General features: G+C 37.0%; 2 protein-coding genes across 3 annotated transcripts; one reads left to right on the top strand and one right to left on the bottom strand.

The window, feature by feature from the left end:
- Positions 1-1,011: 1,011 nt before the first annotated feature.
- On the bottom strand, positions 1,012-12,704 carry LOC126790342 (protein PHYLLO, chloroplastic). Of its 2 annotated transcripts, XM_050516541.1 has the most exons (28): positions 12,508-12,704; positions 12,196-12,405; positions 11,844-12,043; positions 11,574-11,691; positions 11,309-11,425; positions 10,719-10,820; positions 10,469-10,528; positions 10,262-10,330; positions 9,960-10,064; positions 9,689-9,883; positions 9,283-9,381; positions 8,545-9,111; positions 7,816-8,040; positions 6,757-7,059; positions 6,603-6,670; positions 6,368-6,526; positions 5,687-5,812; positions 5,461-5,580; positions 5,252-5,369; positions 5,024-5,179; positions 4,636-4,875; positions 4,358-4,525; positions 4,023-4,166; positions 3,058-3,519; positions 2,534-2,833; positions 2,277-2,434; positions 2,059-2,166; positions 1,016-1,984 (listed from the first exon to the last, which is right to left on the bottom strand). In XM_050516541.1, exons 1-28 carry the CDS (start codon positions 12,649-12,651, stop codon positions 1,726-1,728), a joined length of 5,100 nt encoding a protein of 1,699 aa, XP_050372498.1. In that variant the 5' UTR covers positions 12,652-12,704; the 3' UTR covers positions 1,016-1,725. The 2 variants fall into 2 exon arrangements, with proteins under 2 accessions (XP_050372499.1, XP_050372498.1); XM_050516542.1 differs by lacking the exon at positions 3,058-3,519 and having other exon boundaries at positions 1,012-1,984.
- Positions 12,705-13,413: 709 nt separating this feature from the next.
- LOC126791671 (fe(2+) transport protein 1-like) lies at positions 13,414-14,643 on the top strand. The gene is made up of 3 exons (XM_050518145.1): positions 13,414-13,986; positions 14,095-14,244; positions 14,338-14,643. Exons 1-3 carry the CDS (start codon positions 13,414-13,416, stop codon positions 14,641-14,643), a joined length of 1,029 nt encoding a protein of 342 aa, XP_050374102.1.
- Positions 14,644-19,437: the final 4,794 nt, after the last annotated feature.

Raw genomic sequence — 19,437 nt, 5'->3', positions numbered from 1 at the left:
TGACCACTAAGTGTCGTTGGTTACTGGACCTTAGTTTCTTTCATCCCAGTATGTGGGATGTTAATCTGTCACGTGCAGACCTAAAAATTAGGTTGCACGTGAGGGGCGTGTTGGAGAGGAGAGATCCCACATCTAAGAAGTGACAAAGAAAATCAAGCTTATAGTGGGTGGATAATAACCAATTGTACCGAGGCCTTTTGTGATTAAAACCCAACACCTGTGAGGTGGCTAAGTTGGGACAATATCGGTACAGTTGGTCCACGGGTCACGCTTGTCGCTGTTTAACATAATGTTCATGTTATCCAATTGATCAATCACTCACGCGTCTCAAGTGGCAACTTTATAAACTTATATATTCTGGGCTGATAACGGAGATCGATGGAGAACAAGAGGTAGTAAATGAAGAAATAGCTAGCTAGGCTCAGGGCTGGAAGAGTAGATTATGCAATTAGTCTGATGGTTCAAATTAATTAGGAGTGTATCTGTGTATGCCAATCACTTGCTTCAAATCATGGTATACATTGATCCATATACATGAAGGCTGCAAAAGCATAGAAAGACCAAAGACCATTATTCTCATATCAATTCTCATCAATATTCCTGAGATAACTCTCAACGTACGTAGAATCTCTCTTCGAAAAGAAAATTCTCAACATAGAATCAAATCAAATTTTGTTTCTAACGGTAACTAGTAAATGCATATATTTGACCCAAAAATAGCATATATATGCCATGATATATAAAGTACATAATCTTCGTTTTCAAAAAAAAAAAAAAGAGTAAATAATCGCATGACCGTTTACAAATCCAGCCATTCCCTATAAATAAAACGCTAAGAGCCCGTATTATGCACCATTATCAGATTAAACCTTAATCAAATTCCAATACATCACCCTGCACAATGGAGAGATCAGTAATGCTATCAAAGGCAGCTTTCCTAGCGGTGTTCTTAGTCGTCATTGCATCTTGTGAGTTGGTTCTTGTTCGATGTCACATATCTTACATCTATGTTGGCCTGAAAGCCCTGAACTGTACTTCAAGTACACTAACCAAACACTTGTTGATTATTGTGTTCATGCAGGTAAGCCATTCTCTTCTGCAGCGAGATCACGCTCACTGGTTGAATAACAATCCGAACCTGCTCCGGTGGACATGGTCAACTTTTGTCGTACAAACGAAGACTGCAAATTCACTAGATGCTATCCAGCTGGACGCCTTGCTGTATGTAGAAATGGTATCTGCTCGTGCGGAGCAGATTCTAAATACCACCCAGTGACGACGGACGTAACATGTTCCAGTCTCAAGGACTGCAAAAGCTTCCATTGCATCCCACAATGGCAGGTTGAATGTGTTGCTGGTGAATGCAAATGTATATTCGATTTGCCACCACGTTTTATGTGAATGAAATTTCATGCGTCGAGGGATGCCCCAAACATGTTCATGGCCAATGCTGATGCATACGGCATTACGGCCTGAATCATTCTAGCTGGGGTACGTTAGATCGAAACTGATATCCACAATTGTTACCAATAAAAGAAACCAGTTATGTTGAGAAGGATCTATGACTATTAACTGTGCTCTTTCTTAGTAGAGGGGAAAATAAAAACTAAAATCAATTATTTACGAGCATATTGTACTTAGAACCGGTAACAACTGGCAGCACACAACCTTATAAGCCACAAATGATCACATCATCCTTAATGGGTGTTGGCTTTGAAACAAACCTCAGTTCAGTTTGGTCACAAATCGCCTTAATGCCCTGACTACTGGTAGTGGGTTTTCCAGATGCGCAGCATGGCCACAATCTGAGATCTCAACAATCTCACAAAGGTCGTTGGGTACGCCATCATCTCCAGTCAATTTGCCATTGGCACTACCAATCACAAGGGACATATCTTGAGCTATTTTCTTGAACTTTTTGTCTTTCTCTCCGACAATTAGCAAGAGAGGCGTTCTGCAGTGCTTCAAGTCTTCCCACAATGGCCTAAGATGCAAAAAAAATGGTTACCTTTGAATCCAAATATTTTTTAAGAAACAAGCATTCAGTAAAGTACTTACACCTGCCTCCCAACACTCAAAGAAGACAGAACTTTTGCAAGACTCTGCACATCTCCATGGTGCAGGCGGTCGGCGACTATCTGATGAAAGTGAGGGTGTTCTCTTAAGCTGTTAAAAACGAAGTATACAGTTAACGATGTATATACAAGATATATTTTAGACTGAAATAATAATAATATTTTTTTTTTGGAGAGAAAAGATTTAAATCTTAGAATCACCTGTTCCAAAGCTCTCCAGTGTACCAGGTGTCTAGAAAAAGCTTTAAACCATATGCAACAAGGAAGCGTGCTCTGGAGTCATCATCAGCTCTACGAATTTTTCTTGCCACTTCATCTGTTAATCCAGGGCTGCCAGATATGATAATAGCTCCCTTAACCTTCATCATAAAATATATATATATATTATTGTTACACCTGTTCAAAACATGAATTAAGCTCAAATGTGAATTAAACATTCTTCAAACCCAACGACATACTTTTTCAGGAAGCCTCAGGGCCATATAAAGTGCGATCCTGGCTCCCATAGAATATCCAACAAGGGTAACTTTCCGAGGAGTTATACGCGCAATAACTTTACCTAAAATATCAGCAACATCCTCAACAGACAAACCTGAAGCCTGTAGAACATCCTTAAGAGCATGATTTTGTATCTTTGTTCCACCATGGCCAGGTAGGTCAATAGAAATGCATCTCCCACATCCTGATAAGGCCTTCATGATAGCAATCCAATCTTCACCAGTACCAAGAAACCCATGAAGAAAGACGAGTACATTATCCTGCATCAGCTTAAATTTGGTCAATTCAGAACACAATTTAAGGGAGGTAACATATACCAATGCATATTAAACTTTAAACACGAAAATAACTGAATGCAAAGCAACAGAATGCAGAAATTTATGTCCACAAGATACTCGGGGAATCCAACATTGCAGCTAGAGAAAAGAAAATATAAAAAGGAACTGGGAGAGCAAGTGGATAAGTCGAGGAAATAGTTACTAACATCATTTCTTTGTCCAATCTCCCAAACTTTGATGGAGAAAGATATACCCTTTGAATCTAAAGGCAATCGGTATATGCAAACATCCTCTCCAGTAAAACTTTTATGAATTATGTTCCCATTGAATTGAAATTGCCGCAAAACTCGATCAGCATCAGCAACAGATGCTTCTACAAACCCACTACGTGGATTACGATTTATCTTGAGAGGCCTAGCTGTCACATCTTCTTCTAGCCAGCGGTAAGTTCCTAAGCCATGGGCTATGGATGAGGATGCTGGATAGTTCATCAATGCACAATTTTCTGAATTCTTCTGGTCGAGATAACAGGAGAACTGGATATATGCTGACAAAGCTAGGCTGCTTTCAAATGCAGCACTAACAACAGCCAGTTTCTGGTGCTGCTGGGCCCATTGGGCAATTATTGCCGCGTTTTCAAAGCCGCCAACAACACTCGGCTTGATTACCTGATAGAACCAAATTTTGGAAACAAATGTTGAGAAGAAAACATTACATTATTGCAGTAGTGTTCAAAAGTTTGAAGAATAATCTTGCAGAAAGATAAATTCATTCTTTGTTAAGTAAATGGTTTCCTGTGAATTCTATCACTGCATACTAGGTGTTTATTTTTCACTTTCCCACAATGCCACAAGTATGGTGGTGAACACCAGCACTGCTCTTGAAGGGCATGGAGCTTAGCATTATAACCTTGCTGGCAATTTTACCGGCTCAATCAATTTATGCAGTGGCTGGAAGATGACATCGAGTAACTTATAAAGATCACGTACCAGCAAGACATTGTTTCTAACTTTGTAATTTTCAACCTGAATTCTACCAGATGTGACTTAAAAAGAGGATATCAGACCCTACTAGTTTGTGCATATGGCATACCTAATTCCAGCTTCTTTGCAACAATGATATGCTAATAAGTGCATCCCTAAATTAATTTTCCTTGAACATGAATACTTACAACAGCTACTATTCCTGAATGGGTGTACTTTGAGAGCTTTATAAGTGGATGTTCTCCAATACTGTCAATAGTTTCATCGAGTGCTACAGGCAACCCACTTTCTTTGCAAAACTTGATAATATCTTCTTCACAACGAACAGGTTCCTGAAATAGATAAGCAATCGTATTGTTAATAGTTGAGACAACGTTACTATGAACAAGTACCATCAATCCCGAAATGATACAAACAGGAGATTGCGGCACAAATTGGAATCATCAAGCTTATCAGAGTCAGCATACAATGTCAACAAGTACTATCCATCCAGATGAAGATTTTGAGTATATTTAACCAATACCTCAATGTACTGCAGATCACAATCCTTTACCAGGGAACCAAACTGGATAGCTTCTTCATAGGTCCATTTACGATTTGCGTCTGCACGAATTTTAATATGGTATCCAACTTTATTTCTTACTTCTTGTATAACTGCAGCATCCTGTAAGGGACTCCCACAACGAGCTACCTGTTGAAAAATAATTGCAACGAACCAAAGGATTTGTTTAATTTGTTGTATAAGTTATCAAAATTACATTGTGCTCTGTAATAATGAGATTTTGAGTATTAAGATGGTACCTTAATCTTTACTGCAGTAAATCCTTCTTCAACAAGTGTAGCGATAGATTCAGCTACTTGTGCGGGTGTCCCATTGGAATCAACAAGGGCACAAATCTGAACTGTTGATGCTAATTCAGATGTATCTCCAGCTTTCTGGGGATTTAGTATGCCTAATAAATCAGAACCCTGTCTAGTTGCTATGGCATTGAGAATTGCCATTTCCAAACCACATCTCACACTAGGAAAGAGCGTGCATGGCTGCACAATCAAAAGAAAATGTTCTCTCATTTCCAGATAAACACAACAAGATATAATTATATGCTATTATTTAACCTTCTGTTAAGTGACAATGTTTCTTTTTCTATACAAACTTTTATACTATGACCAAAAAATTTAGTGGATATACCAGGATCCCAAGATTGGACTGTATCCAAGATGAAAATGAACCTCTTAGTAGAGGAGGGCAGCAGCTGATATCAGCTCCTTTCATCATATGGATGAGAAACCTCAGTTGCTCTTCTACATCTAGAAGGTTTTCTTTGCAGATATCTAGAGGTGCAACCTGTCCAATGGCAGACATGAATGGTCATTGATCACAAGTACACTTGCAGGGTAAGTTGAACAAAAAACTAACCTCGCCAAACCCAAAGCTTCCATCTTCGAAATACAAAGTTAAAATAAACCCTTCCCTGTAGAAGCTAGTGGCACCGCCATCAGCAGATACCATAGTATGAGGAGCACACAGTGACATTCTACAGAAAAGAAAATATAATATACTTATACCGTATAATTTATTTTCAGCATATGAAAATTGAAGTTTATTCCATGGAGAAAGAAAATCACCTATATAGTGAGTACTCCATTCTTTGGACTCTGCAGAGTGAAATGCCATCTACTATCGGGTCTTGACTAGAAGGCGTTATGACTTGATCTGCTGCTTGGCAGGCAAATTTTCTTAAAGTACTGAGATAGAGACAATAATTTTCAGACACGTTATAAGTACTCAAATAAGTGGAGTTATATGTCACCTGTTAGTTGACAACCTTTTCAAGGTAGTGTAACCACCAACCTGTGAAAGCTGGCATTGGTATCTATGCAGCTCTCAACTTCAATGACGCAATCTATTCCTCCATGTTGAGATTCGAGTAACGCATCTTCAAGATCCAACCTTGTCTTCGTATGCAGATGCATCACCCTGCAATATTAAATGTTAATAAGTCTAAAAAAACAATTTGTTTGCATATTCATGACACTAAATTAACAATATACATCAAATAAGCAAGTACCAATTCAGTTTCTCATCATAGACTCATGCAAACTCTCTAGCCAGATTCCAAATACCATATTTTTCAGGTCATTTCCCTATTGGAATAGTAAAACTTGGATATGAAAGATAACTTAAGATCTCTATTCATACTACTGGTCTACTGCACGACTTTATGTTGCTATCCCCAATTCCCCATTACAGAAAACAGCATAAATTTGCACTATATATGCTGTATGTTGACTCACTGGTTTCCATGGATTGGTAGTGACCTAAGTGGGTTGATCACTACACCAACATCCTCATTTAATATATTAGTTCTCTTTTCAATTGTCAGTCATGAGATGTAGAACCTTTAATCTTGTCTGGTTCTATCTTTTGGGAAAAAAAGATCAAGGAAAAAAAACTTTTGTTTTACTTTTAGTTCAGAAAATGCAAATGTATGCCTACAGGAATAACAAACGAATTCTAGACAAAGAGGTTTACCCATGTGCCGCACACAGCTCACGGATTGAAACATTGTGAGAGGTGTAGAAATATTGATCTAGTATTCTTGGTTCAACTCTATCTGCTAGAGGAAGTAGGCTGAATATTGCACCACCATGATTGTTAATCACGATTATCGTCATTGGTTTCCGCAATGTCCTTCACCACATGGTAAATATGTTAAAGCAAGGGTAACGGAAGAAGATTCCTGAAATACTAATAGAAGAGTTCTTACCTCTGGTTCACAATTGCTAAGCCATTTGTATCATGGAGGAAGGAAACATCTCCAATAATGCAAACTACCTGAAGCAAACCAAACAAGCACCTTAGTACTCCTTTTTTTCTCTCTCTTTTTTCCCCAAGAAATGGAGCACAGTATCCAAACTTACTCGCTTATTGCATCCTACAGCAAAGCCAACAGCTGTACTGAGTAACCCATCAATACCACTTGCACCTCTATTCCCAGCCACCCGAATCATCTGACAGGTTAGATTTGGTTTTGAATTCGTGACAGCAGTACTACTCGTGCACTGTGACCAACCACGCCCATACATATCTGCATCACGTATTGCCATACTGTTCCCAATGAAAAGAGCAGACTCAGCTGAAAGTGCTTCTGAGATTAGGTATGCGACTTGAGGTTCTGTTAGGGAGTGTTGAGCACAAATTTGAAAAGACAACTCACTTTCAACCTATATTATTAAAATAAATAAATTACGAAAGGAACCCCAGAAAAGAGAAAAAAATGTATAATACATGATAAATAAATCTAAATAAAAAGTCTATTATTCCACCATGATTCCAAGCAATTTTACTAATATCACCATCAAATTAGTTAACACAAAAATAAGTAAAAGCTTTCCAAGTCCTCTGTTCCAGGCTTCCAGATACATGTATGCATTAGAAGAGAGCTACTGTAAATTTTCACCTTCATTTAAAAGTGTCAGATCATGGACCTAGTGGTGAGACAAAGGTTTCAAGACCAATAGGCACCCCATATACAAGTACCAACATGGATCACATGCACAATGTCGTCAATGTGCACATTTGATAGAGGTAAGGAAAAAATATGGGTTGTGCTGATAATAATGAACCAGTTGAAAATACTATAGGCTCGAGTTCAAGATCTCTTTTGCAGGTGTTTAAAGTATCAGAAGTATACTTGATCAACAAAAGGAAAGTACTAAGGTGAACTTAGAATCTCATATATGAGAGTTGAAGGGAAACATCTAACTAAGAGCATGATAGAGCAACTCTGGAAAGAAATAATTCAAAAAGAGAAGAGAAGTAGCAATGACAATAATTTATTGAATTAAGGTTTGTTATATCTCAGACTACACTAGTCTCTAATGTTTAGTCCAACCAGTAGTTGGCAACACAGTTTATTTCAATATCAAAACTACCAAATTGTTTAGTAATAGATTTAGAGCCTCTTTGAAATCTATTACCGTCGCATTCAACATTTGAAGATAAGTGGTCCATTCCTTGCTGAGATGGGGAATTTCAGCTTTAAGGACATAATCAGCAAATTCAAAAATGTTGTTGTGGACTCTATGAGTTACAATATGAGATGGATCATGACGAAATGGATGCTTGTCAACCATGATATAGGAGCAGGGAGAGCAATCCTCTAGCATCTTAGCAATACGCTTGCTTGTAATTCTGCTCCCAATCTGTTTATCACAAAAGCAAGGCAATCATTTAACAAGAGGAGAATAGCTCCCCATCCAATTGGCATTTGTAGTGTAAGTTCACAACCAAGGTTATGTGATTATTAAAGTCCATGCAATGAATATATACTTAGCATATCCGCTTATGGTGTTTCTGATGTCTATTCAACTATCATCATTATACCAACAATACCAACTTCCTAGAACTATAAAGCAAGACGGAGCAGCTGCAGTATTTTCTCTTTCCAGCCAGACAATTACCAGTATGGCTATTGTGATTCCCAAGTTAAAATTAGAAGTTAGAAAGAACTACCAACGGTCAACATTAACTAGGTTATGATTTACGAAAAATTCTTACGATACAGATACATTTCTAGATTTGCATTGTCCCCCCACCAGCAACTGTAGGCAAGGGTGACTCACTTCCATGAAGAAGTAAAAGACAACCTAAGGCAATAAAATAAACCAACTAGAAGAGGTGAGTGGAGGATGGAATGAGTGGTATACCTGAATAATCACATCAATGTTGATCTCATTTCTGACTGAATCTGATAGTAGGGCATGATCAAGATGATCAATGAACAACAAATCATTGTCAACTTCGGGAAAGCTAGTCAAAAACTTTCTCAATCGTAATCCCGATAAGATGTCAGCTGTAACAGGCCACTGAAGGTGTTTAGCCAAGAGAAAAGCTGCCCACATCTCATCTTCTGAATGGATTGCACCGATAAGCAGAAGACCCTTGTTAGACTCTTTAATTAAATTTAGAATCTCTGACATACCGCCACAACCATCATTACTCACATGAGCCTGTTGTACTTGGATATACTTGGTAAATGGTTCAGAATTAGACATCCAAAGGTTCAATCCCTTCAAACAACTCAACATCCATTTTCTAGGGCTATTTTCTAGTGGCTCCCTGAAAGCACAATTAATATGAGCAGGCCCACATGGTGAGGAGGTAGCCCAGTGGACAGCAGAGTCAAGAGTTGTAAGGACCATGCGAGCTGAAATCTGATCTGTGGGTGCAGGAAGGCTGAAGAAAAACCGCACAAAAGAGCCAAAGTGATTTACCTGGAAGACAAATATTAAATGTGAAACTAACAAAGATGTTTATTTAATCTCAGTATTTATGATTTTAAATGATGGTATGTAAGCTTTAAACCCCCAAATTAACATATTTCTGCATGACAGAATTTCCTCCATTCAAGTAAAACTGGAAAATTTTAATCAAGTCTATATTACCTGATTGATTGCTTGGTTTGCTCCAGTATCTTGCAATTCTGTAGGACGATCAGCTGTAAGCAATAGAAGGGGTACAAAATCTTGACTAGCCTCAACTACCTGAGTGTTATTCTCTAATGTTAGCAAAACACCAAAGATTAAAGAACCAAGTGCATCATAAAAACATGCAGAATGAGGGTTCATAAAGATGACAATGAATTTGAGAAAGAATTCTTATCACAGCCAGGACAAAAACTACAGAAAAAAAAAAGTAGTAAAAATGTGCCAGAAGGCCAAGTCTCTAACTAAAATATGATTACCACAACATTGCAGAACTGAAAGGAATACAGAAAGTAAAAAATCATAGTAGATAGATATAAAAAATTCGAATAGACTCACAGCATATAAAAAATTCTAATAGACTCACAGCAGGAAAAAGGTTTGAAACTGCAGTGCCAGATGATGTTATGACAACTGCTGGTTTGCCAGATCCTCTTCCATATCCAACAGCATGAAATGCAAGTGAGCGCTCATCATAACATACAATACATGTAATAAGTGGATGAGTGGATGCAGCAACAGCAAGAGGGGATGATCTTGATCCAGGAGCTACACAAAAATACTAGAACGAAGAATTCAGAATGATTAGACAAAGTTGAACATCAAAGATGAAATAGATTATCAAAGCTTAATCTCACCATCAATCCAAGTCGAGAACATTCTTCAATAATAAGTGATGCCCAAACAGTATTGATGTTGCCACAATCTTGCACTGAGAAGCACATTTTACTGGCATGATCCAACTGATAGTAGAAAGAGACAAAAATCCTGAACAATATTCAACCAAGTTTTTTTCGCTTTAAAGATAAAACTACTCAGCGGGGAAGTAAGCTCCAAACCCACTCTTCTGTGTGTAACAGTGCTCCCAAGCATGCAACACATCTGAAAACATGTTTTCCAATATTTATCTTTAAAAAAAACAGTAATCACAGTATCATACCATTTTATTAGCAACAGCCGTGGTAGGTGAAAACCTCACACAAAATTGGGAGGAAGATGGAGCCTGTTTCTGAAAAAGAGGTAGATGCCTAAGTATGTCTCAGCTACAAAATGGAAATAAATAAACAACACAGTAATTGTCTATTTGAGACATAGTAAAAATGGCTCCACAGAAGAAATTGAACAATTACCAGGAAAGGGGGGATACCAGTGCCATGATGTCAGCCAAAATGTTTTTTCCACCAGCTAACAGCATGTTCATGTGTACCTACAATTTCCTGTTTATCAGAGATTGAATATGAAACAAATCGACACCAAGTGAATAAAGGAATCACTAACAAAATGTCAACCTAGATTCTAAAGTTAAATTCGAGCTGGACACAAAAAAAAAAGATCCTGAAACTAATACATTGATAATTATGTAGAGCATAAATATAATTCAAATTGTGGACAGATACCTTAGAAACAATTCTATCTGCTGGAAGATTTAGCTTCCTAAGAGTAGATATTACACTCATGGTGTGGAATTTCTTTGTTCTGGAACAAATGTGACAAATAACCTGACAAACGTATATCACAATGAAATTATAAGTAGAGGAATCAGTACAGCTATAGACAATTGGAAATGCTTCTTCAGACTTCAACTTTATATATTGTAATACTGCACGGCCTTATACAGCATACAACTCTGTAACCAACTAAAGACTATAAAAACAAGCAAAATGATTTGTCTGGAGGAACACATAACGGTTAGAGAGAGAGAGAGAGAGTTTAACGTTTAGAAGAGATGACAACGGCAGGTACGGTTTATATGGATAACTAAAGCATCTATGAGGAATGAATAAATGACAACAAAAACAAAGGTCCAGGTAAATGCCAACATCAGCAATAATTGAAAAACCAAAGTTTGAAAATTTCATCAAATCTTTTTATGCACATTAGTAATGGCTCCTAATCTTCCTAATCACCTACCAAACACTAAACCTGATTCCATGAAAAAACAATGAAACAGATTACTGGAAAAAGAGAGACTACAACCTCACGATACCTGGTTTAAAGTTAACTCATACGAGGAAACAGCTTCCTCAAATGTACAAAGGGAAGACTCACTCCAACCAATAGTTGCTGCTAACATAGAAGACCCCTCATGCTCATGTAATTCAATCTGTTAAAGATAAAGCCATGTCCATTTTAAATAGTAGCGCTACTGAACAAACTCAATCTCAAGAATCTAAATTTCAAAATTTATAAGGAAAATAAAGGATGCACCGAACAATCACAACAGCAAGAATGCAAGAAAAAAGCAAGTTTACCTGAGGAACAAAAAAGTAATATGAGCCAGCTTCATGCTTCATACAAGATGACTCTAGGTCATAATTAATATCCATAAAACCATAAGCTATAACACTAGCCGATTCATTCGATATAATTCTGCAGCCAAAAAAAAAATCACAACTCCTTTAGCCTATTTTTAATAAATACATAAGCAACATTCAATTACTAACTTACTATAATAGCATTCTGCAGTAAAAGAAGTACAACTGGCAATCATTATACTTCAACTCTCACTACATAAAACTAACCTTTTGATGGAAGAACAATTCGACGGTGTAAAGTAAATCGAAGCACCGATTCCGAAAACTCCTCGAGTTTCATTCACATAGAGTGACTTATAGCTCAGATTCTCAGCTTCCTTGGAAATGAAAAACAGTGGATACACCGCAGACTGCTCCGGCTGACAGCAAAACCAGCTCAAAGCTTTCGCACACGGCGGCACAGCCACCTGTACAGTCAAAATTCACTATCAAATTCACAAAATTGAATCCACATTTCACCCAGTCAGTAAATTTAGAAAACCTAATCAGCAATCACCTTAAATTCACAAAATTGAATCCACATTTTTACCAGTCAGTAAATTTTAGAAAAACTAATGACCTGAAACCGGAGGATTCCGGTAGAAGTAGAAGGAGGATTGAGCTTCAACTCCTCAACGGCCTCCTTGATCCTCTCCAGTCCTTGCTGAAGAGTCAACGCCGGAGTCAAATTCCTCGTGAGGCAAGTCTCGATGACTAAATCGCCGTCGCCGGCGTCCGTCACTTGGCTGGTTTCGATTACCGGACCGTCGAATCTCACTCCTCGAACGACCTGGTACAGATTAATCGAAGCGTCAGCGTGAGAATTTTCAAAAAGAGTGGAAATGGAAGAAGAAGAAGAAGAAGAAGAAGAAGAAGGAAGCGAGAATGCAACCTTGGAATTAGGGCGGCGGAGATGGCGGGAGTTCGGGTGGAGGAACGGGAGAGGCCGCGGCGGCGACGGCGACGGCGAGGGTTTAGCGTGAGGGAGAGACCTTGTGGAGTGGAGGAAAGAGAGAGGGGCTGTGAGTAGTAGCATTGTGAAGGTAACATACAGAGAACTGAGAGAAGAGGAAGAGTGACAGAGTGAAAGGAAGAAGAAGATAAGGACCCGCGTTTTTCAGGTATAGGACCGTTATCCATATACTATATACGACCGGTGTGGGCCTAATTGGGCCTGTTTGCAAGTAGAAAGCACCAACAATAAAAGCCCAAATGAAGCCACTTACCAGGTTTTCTTAACAAAACCACACATTGATCCCAATTGCGAAAATAGCAACCGACGACTTTCATCAATCAATAAATAAATGTACAGATGCTTTCATGAAGTTGAGAAATTATAGGAACTTCTCAATGAGTTCAATTGCACACTTTTAAATGGCCGCTGTAATTGTAATGTTTAACGTAAAAAGCGGACTATTAATAATCTGAATTTGAAAATAATTGTGATGCATAAGTGAAGCATCATTGACCCAACCAAAACAGAAGTCTAAATCAACTACGACACACGAGCCTACGTGAGTTTGAACTTGATGTGACGTAAGCCCTTCCAGCTTCCACATCAGCCATTCAGCTGACCAGGACAAATCAAACTGCTGACGTCTCACGAGAGTCTGATTCGAACTCAGGGAAAGCCGAACCTCAGCACACGCCCACCACAGTCTTTCTTCATTGCGAAGTCGGCGGCCATGCACTGAGCTCTCTGAACCTTAAATCTAAACCCTAACCAGTATATATATGGCCTTTCTGATATCTACCCCCAACAAATTCAGTTTCACAGTACCCCACAATAACCTCCGCCATGGCAACCAAACCCTACTACTTGCTTACTGCCATCTTCGTCCTCCTCCTAAGCTTTGCACCCCTCAATGTCCTAGCAGTGTCGCCACATTGCGCGGAAGAGATCACAGAATGCCACAACAGAGCGGAGGCCTTGAAGATGAAGATCATTGCCATAGTTTCCATCCTAGTTATGAGCATGATCGGGGTTTGCTTGCCTCTCTTTTCGCACAAGGTGCCGGCTCTTCAGCCTGATAAGAACCTCTTTGTGGTCATCAAGGCATTTGCATCTGGGGTCATACTCGCCACCGGGTACATGCATGTATTACCCGATTCGTTTAATGACTTGAATTCCGAATGCTTGCCGGAAAAGCCGTGGAGAAATTTCCCCTTCACGACGTTTGTGGCAATGCTATCGGCTATTGTGTGTATGATGTTGGATTCATTTTCGATGAGTCGTTATAGAAAATCTTTTGACCGAGGTGCCACTAATGGCGACGTCGTGGTGCATCCCGGCCATGGTCATGAAATGAAAATTGAGGAGGGGGCCTATACCAAGGAGGAGCAACTGGTGAGGCATCGTGTTGTTGCGAAGGTACGTACCTGATTCTCTACTAAGTGTCAAATATTTATGCTTTTGGATCATTATTTTCTATATTGATTAATAATGAAGTGATTGATGATCTACTTGGTGGTGATGCAGGTACTGGAAACAGGTATTGTAGTGCACTCAGTAGTGATTGGATTATCCATGGGAACATCTGAAAATCCTTGCACAATCAAACCGCTCATTGCTGCAATTTGTTTCCATCAATTATTTGAAGGAATGGGTCTAGGAGGCTGCATACTGCAGGTGATTCTTAGTCCTATACAACTAATTAACTAAAATTGAAAACATCCTGGCATGAATATATGATCCTTACTCTTTTTTTTCTGTGACTTGTAGGCTGAATTCAAGAGCAAGATGAAAGTCATAATGGTGTTCTTCTTTTCATGCACAACACCATTTGGTATATTATTAGGGATTGCGTTAGATCATGTATACAGTGCCAACAGACCGACGTCTCTGATTGTGGAAGGGCTGCTAAATGCTTGCTCCGCAGGGCTGCTAAATTATATGGCATTGGTGGATCTGCTAGCAGCTGATTTTATGAGTCCTAGACTCCAAGCAAATATGAAGCTCCAAGTATGGTCGTACATTGCAGTTCTTTTAGGGGCAGGTGGCATGTCCGTAATGGCCATTTGGGCATAAGGTATTTAGGAATTAGAACTATGCCAAAAAAAAATTACTGCACCTCTAGATTCACAATTTTGTTTTCAATTAGAACCTCTAGATTTACAAGTTTGTCTCCACATATCGCATTTTCAAGCCGAGTTAATGAAGTAAAATCTGGGTTCTATTTTGTGAAGTACTCCTCTGCGTAATCGCTATCATTTATTTTGAATCCATGACTGGTTTAATTTCGATCACCTCGATCTCTCATCGAGTTAGTCTCCAGCTTACTGCTGTCTGTGTTTCACTTAAAGTAATTAGTTAAGCAACTTTGAATTTGAACTGAATGGTACGTACGAAGCAGCAAACTCGTTGATACGGAAAGCGTGGACACAATAGTATGGGGCTCCGTCAAACGTCGAAAGCCATGTGAGATAGGTTAGAATCCACTAACCATTACGTCAAACCTATAAAAATATAAAGAAACTTCTCTAATAATAGGGTTTTTATTGATATGAAAGATGATCCTAATACATAGAATGATGATGTTTATATAGGCATCAAACCTAAATAAAATCAAGAAACCTAATTGAATACGAAATCCTAAGAATCCAAATTGAAAATGAAACAAATAACCCTTTATAGAAGAATCCTAAAATGAAAATAATATTATTCTAAATAAAATCAAAATTCAAATCAAATAATTAAGACGACATATTTTAGATATATTTTGACATTAAATCTCGTCCTACATCAGACTTCTCCACTTGAAAAGATCTCGACCTCGAGTTCATCTTCATTGCAGCTTGATCATAGGAATAAAAACTTGAGAAGCCATCAAATCCTTCGTCTTCAGAAAACCAATACTTGTTTTTTCTCTTTTTCTTTTTGATAGGATTGATGAGGTTAACCGATGGAGAATTCTCTTGACATGTTCCTCGTCACTTTTGAATTGATGAGATTAACCAAGGGCGAAATCCCTTGATATGTTTCTCCTCAATTTGGATAGATACTCTACGACTAGCGTCGTTGAAATTGGCGGGTGAACTACTTCCATGGACCATCGTTTGCTACAAAGCAGCGAACCCGCTCTGATACCAAATGATGCGGGAAGGGTGGACATGATAGTATGGGGTCTCCCTAACGTGGTGGTATATCTAGAAATGATCCATAAATTCTTTTTAAAATCAGAGTATTTTATGACTTAAAAGTTTTAACAATCACAAAAGTGAGTTCTAGTAAATTCTAGAGTCCATTAAAAACTATGACACATAGCTATTGAATATGCAAAGAATAGTGATGTTCATGAACAACCACGAAATTTCATATTACATCTCATGAAAAAAGTACATATAGGCTCAAAAACTCACAGGATGTTATGGATTTAAACTAACCAAACATGTATGTCATATTACATTCAATCCAAATCTCACATGTTCATACCAAATCCACATCATCAATAAAACTTACAATTCAATTCGTATGAAAAATGCAAAATCATCATCTATGCATTTAGAGACATAATCATCATAGACTTTAGGGGCATCCTAAGACTCAATAAAGCAATAGAATTTTTTTTTTCATTCATTTTTGGATTTTTTTATATCATGACACAAACAATAAATCAAAGCAAAAACAAACAATCAATAATCTTGCAACCTTACCCCACACTTAGAAAATCGCATTGTCCTCAATGTAAGCTCAATAATAAAAATGTAATTCACAAGCATATAATAAGATCACATATACAATTCAACCATAAGAGTGAAAAGGTTATAAAATTCAAACTCCCGTAGACGACTCTTCCACATATACGGTTGAAATGGGTTGTCTCCTATGCAGCGCTTGAGTTGTATAGTCTCTTAGCCTAGACTCTCTCATGTTCATTCTCCTTTAGGCGCATCTCTCACAATTGTCTCCTCATACGTGTCGATGCATATTCACCTTGAATGTCTTCCTTGTTTTATCATTTTGAATCTCAACTGCACCATGAGCAAACACGTTAGTAACAACAAATGGGTCAACCCAACGCGAACGAAGTTTCCCTGAAAATAACATAAGCCTCGAATGGAATAACATAACTTTATGGTCCACTTGGAACTTCTTTCCTCTAATCATTTTCTATTATTTTTTTATATTTTCTTTTATTCTTAATTTTTTTTATTTTTTTTAATGTTACGAAATCTACAAGTGTAAAGTATTACTAAGTCTAATTGATTTTATTCACACACAATCCTAACATTTAAGGTACGTGGAGCAAAGGAACTAACTGTGCAATTGACTGAAACGGCCTCAGGTAAGGGTCTTACTTTATCTGATATACCTTAAAAGTCAGAATATCATTTTATTTTGAAACTATATACATCTATTTATACAAAGTTATTTTCTAAGTTATAAAGTGAGGTGGACGTGCGGTCTAAGTATGTTGTCTAGACACAAACTCATTCTTTTATTTCAGAATGCTGGATAGCTAGATTCAGAGATAGTCGCAAAACATAACTCATTTGTTGGACACCACAGATGCTACACCCTCGAAAGGATGTTTCCACTATCGACTCCATCACCGAGAAGTATGTCAGTCTATGGGCATCTGAGATCCAATTTTGTAAACCTTGAACCAGAGTAGTAAAAATAATATATCCCTTACTCAGCTCGGAATAAATTTGTGTGTTAGACTGCTCGTAAAGTGTTAATAAAAGTCGCATTCATCCCAAGTGACCTTAGCAAGGTACAAATGGAGGGTCAATGCTAATATTAACAAAATGGATTTTACATATTCCGTTCACTTTATAACTTACAATAAACTAAGCATAAATAAACATTTTAGCTTCCTTAAAAATTTATCTAAGTGTAACAAGTATCATATATGCATACTACAACAAAATTAAAACATTTATTTATTTATTAATTGTTTTCTTATTCGATTTACTGTTATCCATTATTGTTCACATACATTTATTTATTAATTGTTTTCTTATTCGATTTACTGTTTATTGTACATAAAATTTTATTTTTACAAAGATAATGTTTTTTTTTAAAAAAATTATTTTTTTATTTTACACTTTACAATTTTATAAGTATTTTTACATTTTTACACTTTACCAAAAAAAGTAAAAAAAAATGACAGAGTTTTACTTTTTTTTAAGATGTAAAAATACTTATAATTGTTTTTACTGAACGTTACTATTCACATGAATTTATTTTTACAAATATACAATATAGTACAAAATTAACACTTCAAAAATTGAGATTTTCTCAATTCCCCGGCAACGACGCCAAAATGATAGGTCGTTAATTAAAACGTCTATAATAAACCCTGTAAAATGTCCTTGTTGGTATAGAATAAGCATGGATCGTTCAGGTCGGGAAATTGAAGGGAACTCTAAACTTTTAGTGTTAACAAATAATCGAGGGTTTGAGATTGATTATTAACTACTAAAATAAAACTTAAATTACTATTTACATGATCGACTTATCTTTAACAAACTTAAATCAAATTTACTAATGCACCACATAATTACAAGTTTGGTGCATTCTAATTCATCTAATTACATACTTTTAGACACCAATACAATTAGAGCCTTAGGGAAACATCTAATCATGCAAGATTTCTATTGACGTTTAGGTTGACTTAGGGCCTCACTTAAATTGCATGCAATCAAGTTAACAACACTTAGAGTAGAAATCAAACAAGATTACATTTAAGCATCAAATATTTGTTGGAGACATGTTTCATGTATGACGTCACCCACCATGGTTTCACATGAAAATTTCCAGAAATTTTTACCACTTTTAATCAACACAAACCGAACATACTTAGGACATGATTCGATTTGTGTCAGTATGGTTGATGAATCTTGCACTCAAATACAAACTTAGGGACTGCATCCAAGCACTAAATTCATATGCACATATCTGAAAATTATCTAAAAGTATGAGAAATATGATTAGAACACAATAATATAAACACAAACTTCAATAATTATACGAACATAGATTCGGCATAGTCTTAAAAATATATCAAATACAATCTGAACATTCTAAAACAAATACAAAACCAATATTTTCACATAAACAACAACTTACAATCTTCATAGACAAATAATTGTAGATTAACTCAAATAGACGAAGTCATGGAGATGAGTTGCGAGAATCACATGTTTTAAAAACCTTAGAAGTACGGCTGCAATAAGTGAAACTCGGTGGAGATGATGATGGTTTTGGGGTGGGTGACTTGGCTAATTTGTGAGGGAAGTTTATGGTGGTGTTTTGGTAGAGTTTTGGCTCTTGGATGCTAATGAGAAGTGATGATTTTTTTTTGTGAATGATGTGTTATTTATAGAATAGTTTTGACTCTTTTAATATTATAACTTGGACTTTTTCTCCTCAATTTCTTTCACTTATTTTTGTCATTGGTGGGTGCAATCTCCTTTGATAAATTCATTTTTTTCTCCTTTGTAGGTGTCTCCTTCTTTCTTTCTTGCATTATCTCTTTTTATTCTCTTCCTTTTTCTTTCTCTATTTTTCTTTCACTTATTTTTGTCATTGGTGGGTGCAATCTCCTTTGATAAATTCATTTTTTTCTCCTTTGTAAGTGTCTCCTTCTTTCTTTCTTGCATTATCTATTTTTATTCTCTTATTTTTTCTTTCTCTATTTTTCTTTCACTTATTTTTGTCATTGGTGGGTGCAATCTCCTTTGATAAATACATTTTTTTCTCCTTTTATAGATGTCTTCTTCTTTCTTTATCTTCCTCTTTTGCTTCTTTTCCTCTATTTTTTTCTTCATGCTAGCTACACAATCTCATCTTTTAAAATCTGAAAATAATAAAAGA

Source organism: Argentina anserina, chromosome 4 (assembly GCF_933775445.1).
Source record: "Argentina anserina chromosome 4, drPotAnse1.1, whole genome shotgun sequence".
Lineage (NCBI taxonomy): Eukaryota > Viridiplantae > Streptophyta > Magnoliopsida > Rosales > Rosaceae > Argentina > Argentina anserina.
This window is presented reverse-complemented; position numbering and strand designations above follow the sequence as displayed.

Bases quoted from the DNA above. Each gene is read 5' to 3' on its own strand.
- LOC126790342 (XM_050516541.1), bottom strand. From the start codon at position 12,651: ATGCTACTACTCACAGCCCCTCTCTCTTTCCTCCACTCCACAAGGTCT. The intron at 8,041-8,544 runs GTATACCACTCA...TGTGATAAACAG, and splicing joins ACATTGATGTGATTATTCAG to ATTGGGAGCAGAATTACAAG. The intron at 4,167-4,357 runs GTATTGGTTAAA...TATCTATTTCAG, and splicing joins GTGATCTGCAGTACATTGAG to GAACCTGTTCGTTGTGAAGA.
- LOC126791671 (XM_050518145.1), top strand. From the start codon at position 13,414: ATGGCAACCAAACCCTACTACTTGCTTACTGCCATCTTCGTCCTCCTC. The intron at 13,987-14,094 runs GTACGTACCTGA...GTGGTGATGCAG, and splicing joins GGCATCGTGTTGTTGCGAAG to GTACTGGAAACAGGTATTGT. The intron at 14,245-14,337 runs GTGATTCTTAGT...TGTGACTTGTAG, and splicing joins TAGGAGGCTGCATACTGCAG to GCTGAATTCAAGAGCAAGAT.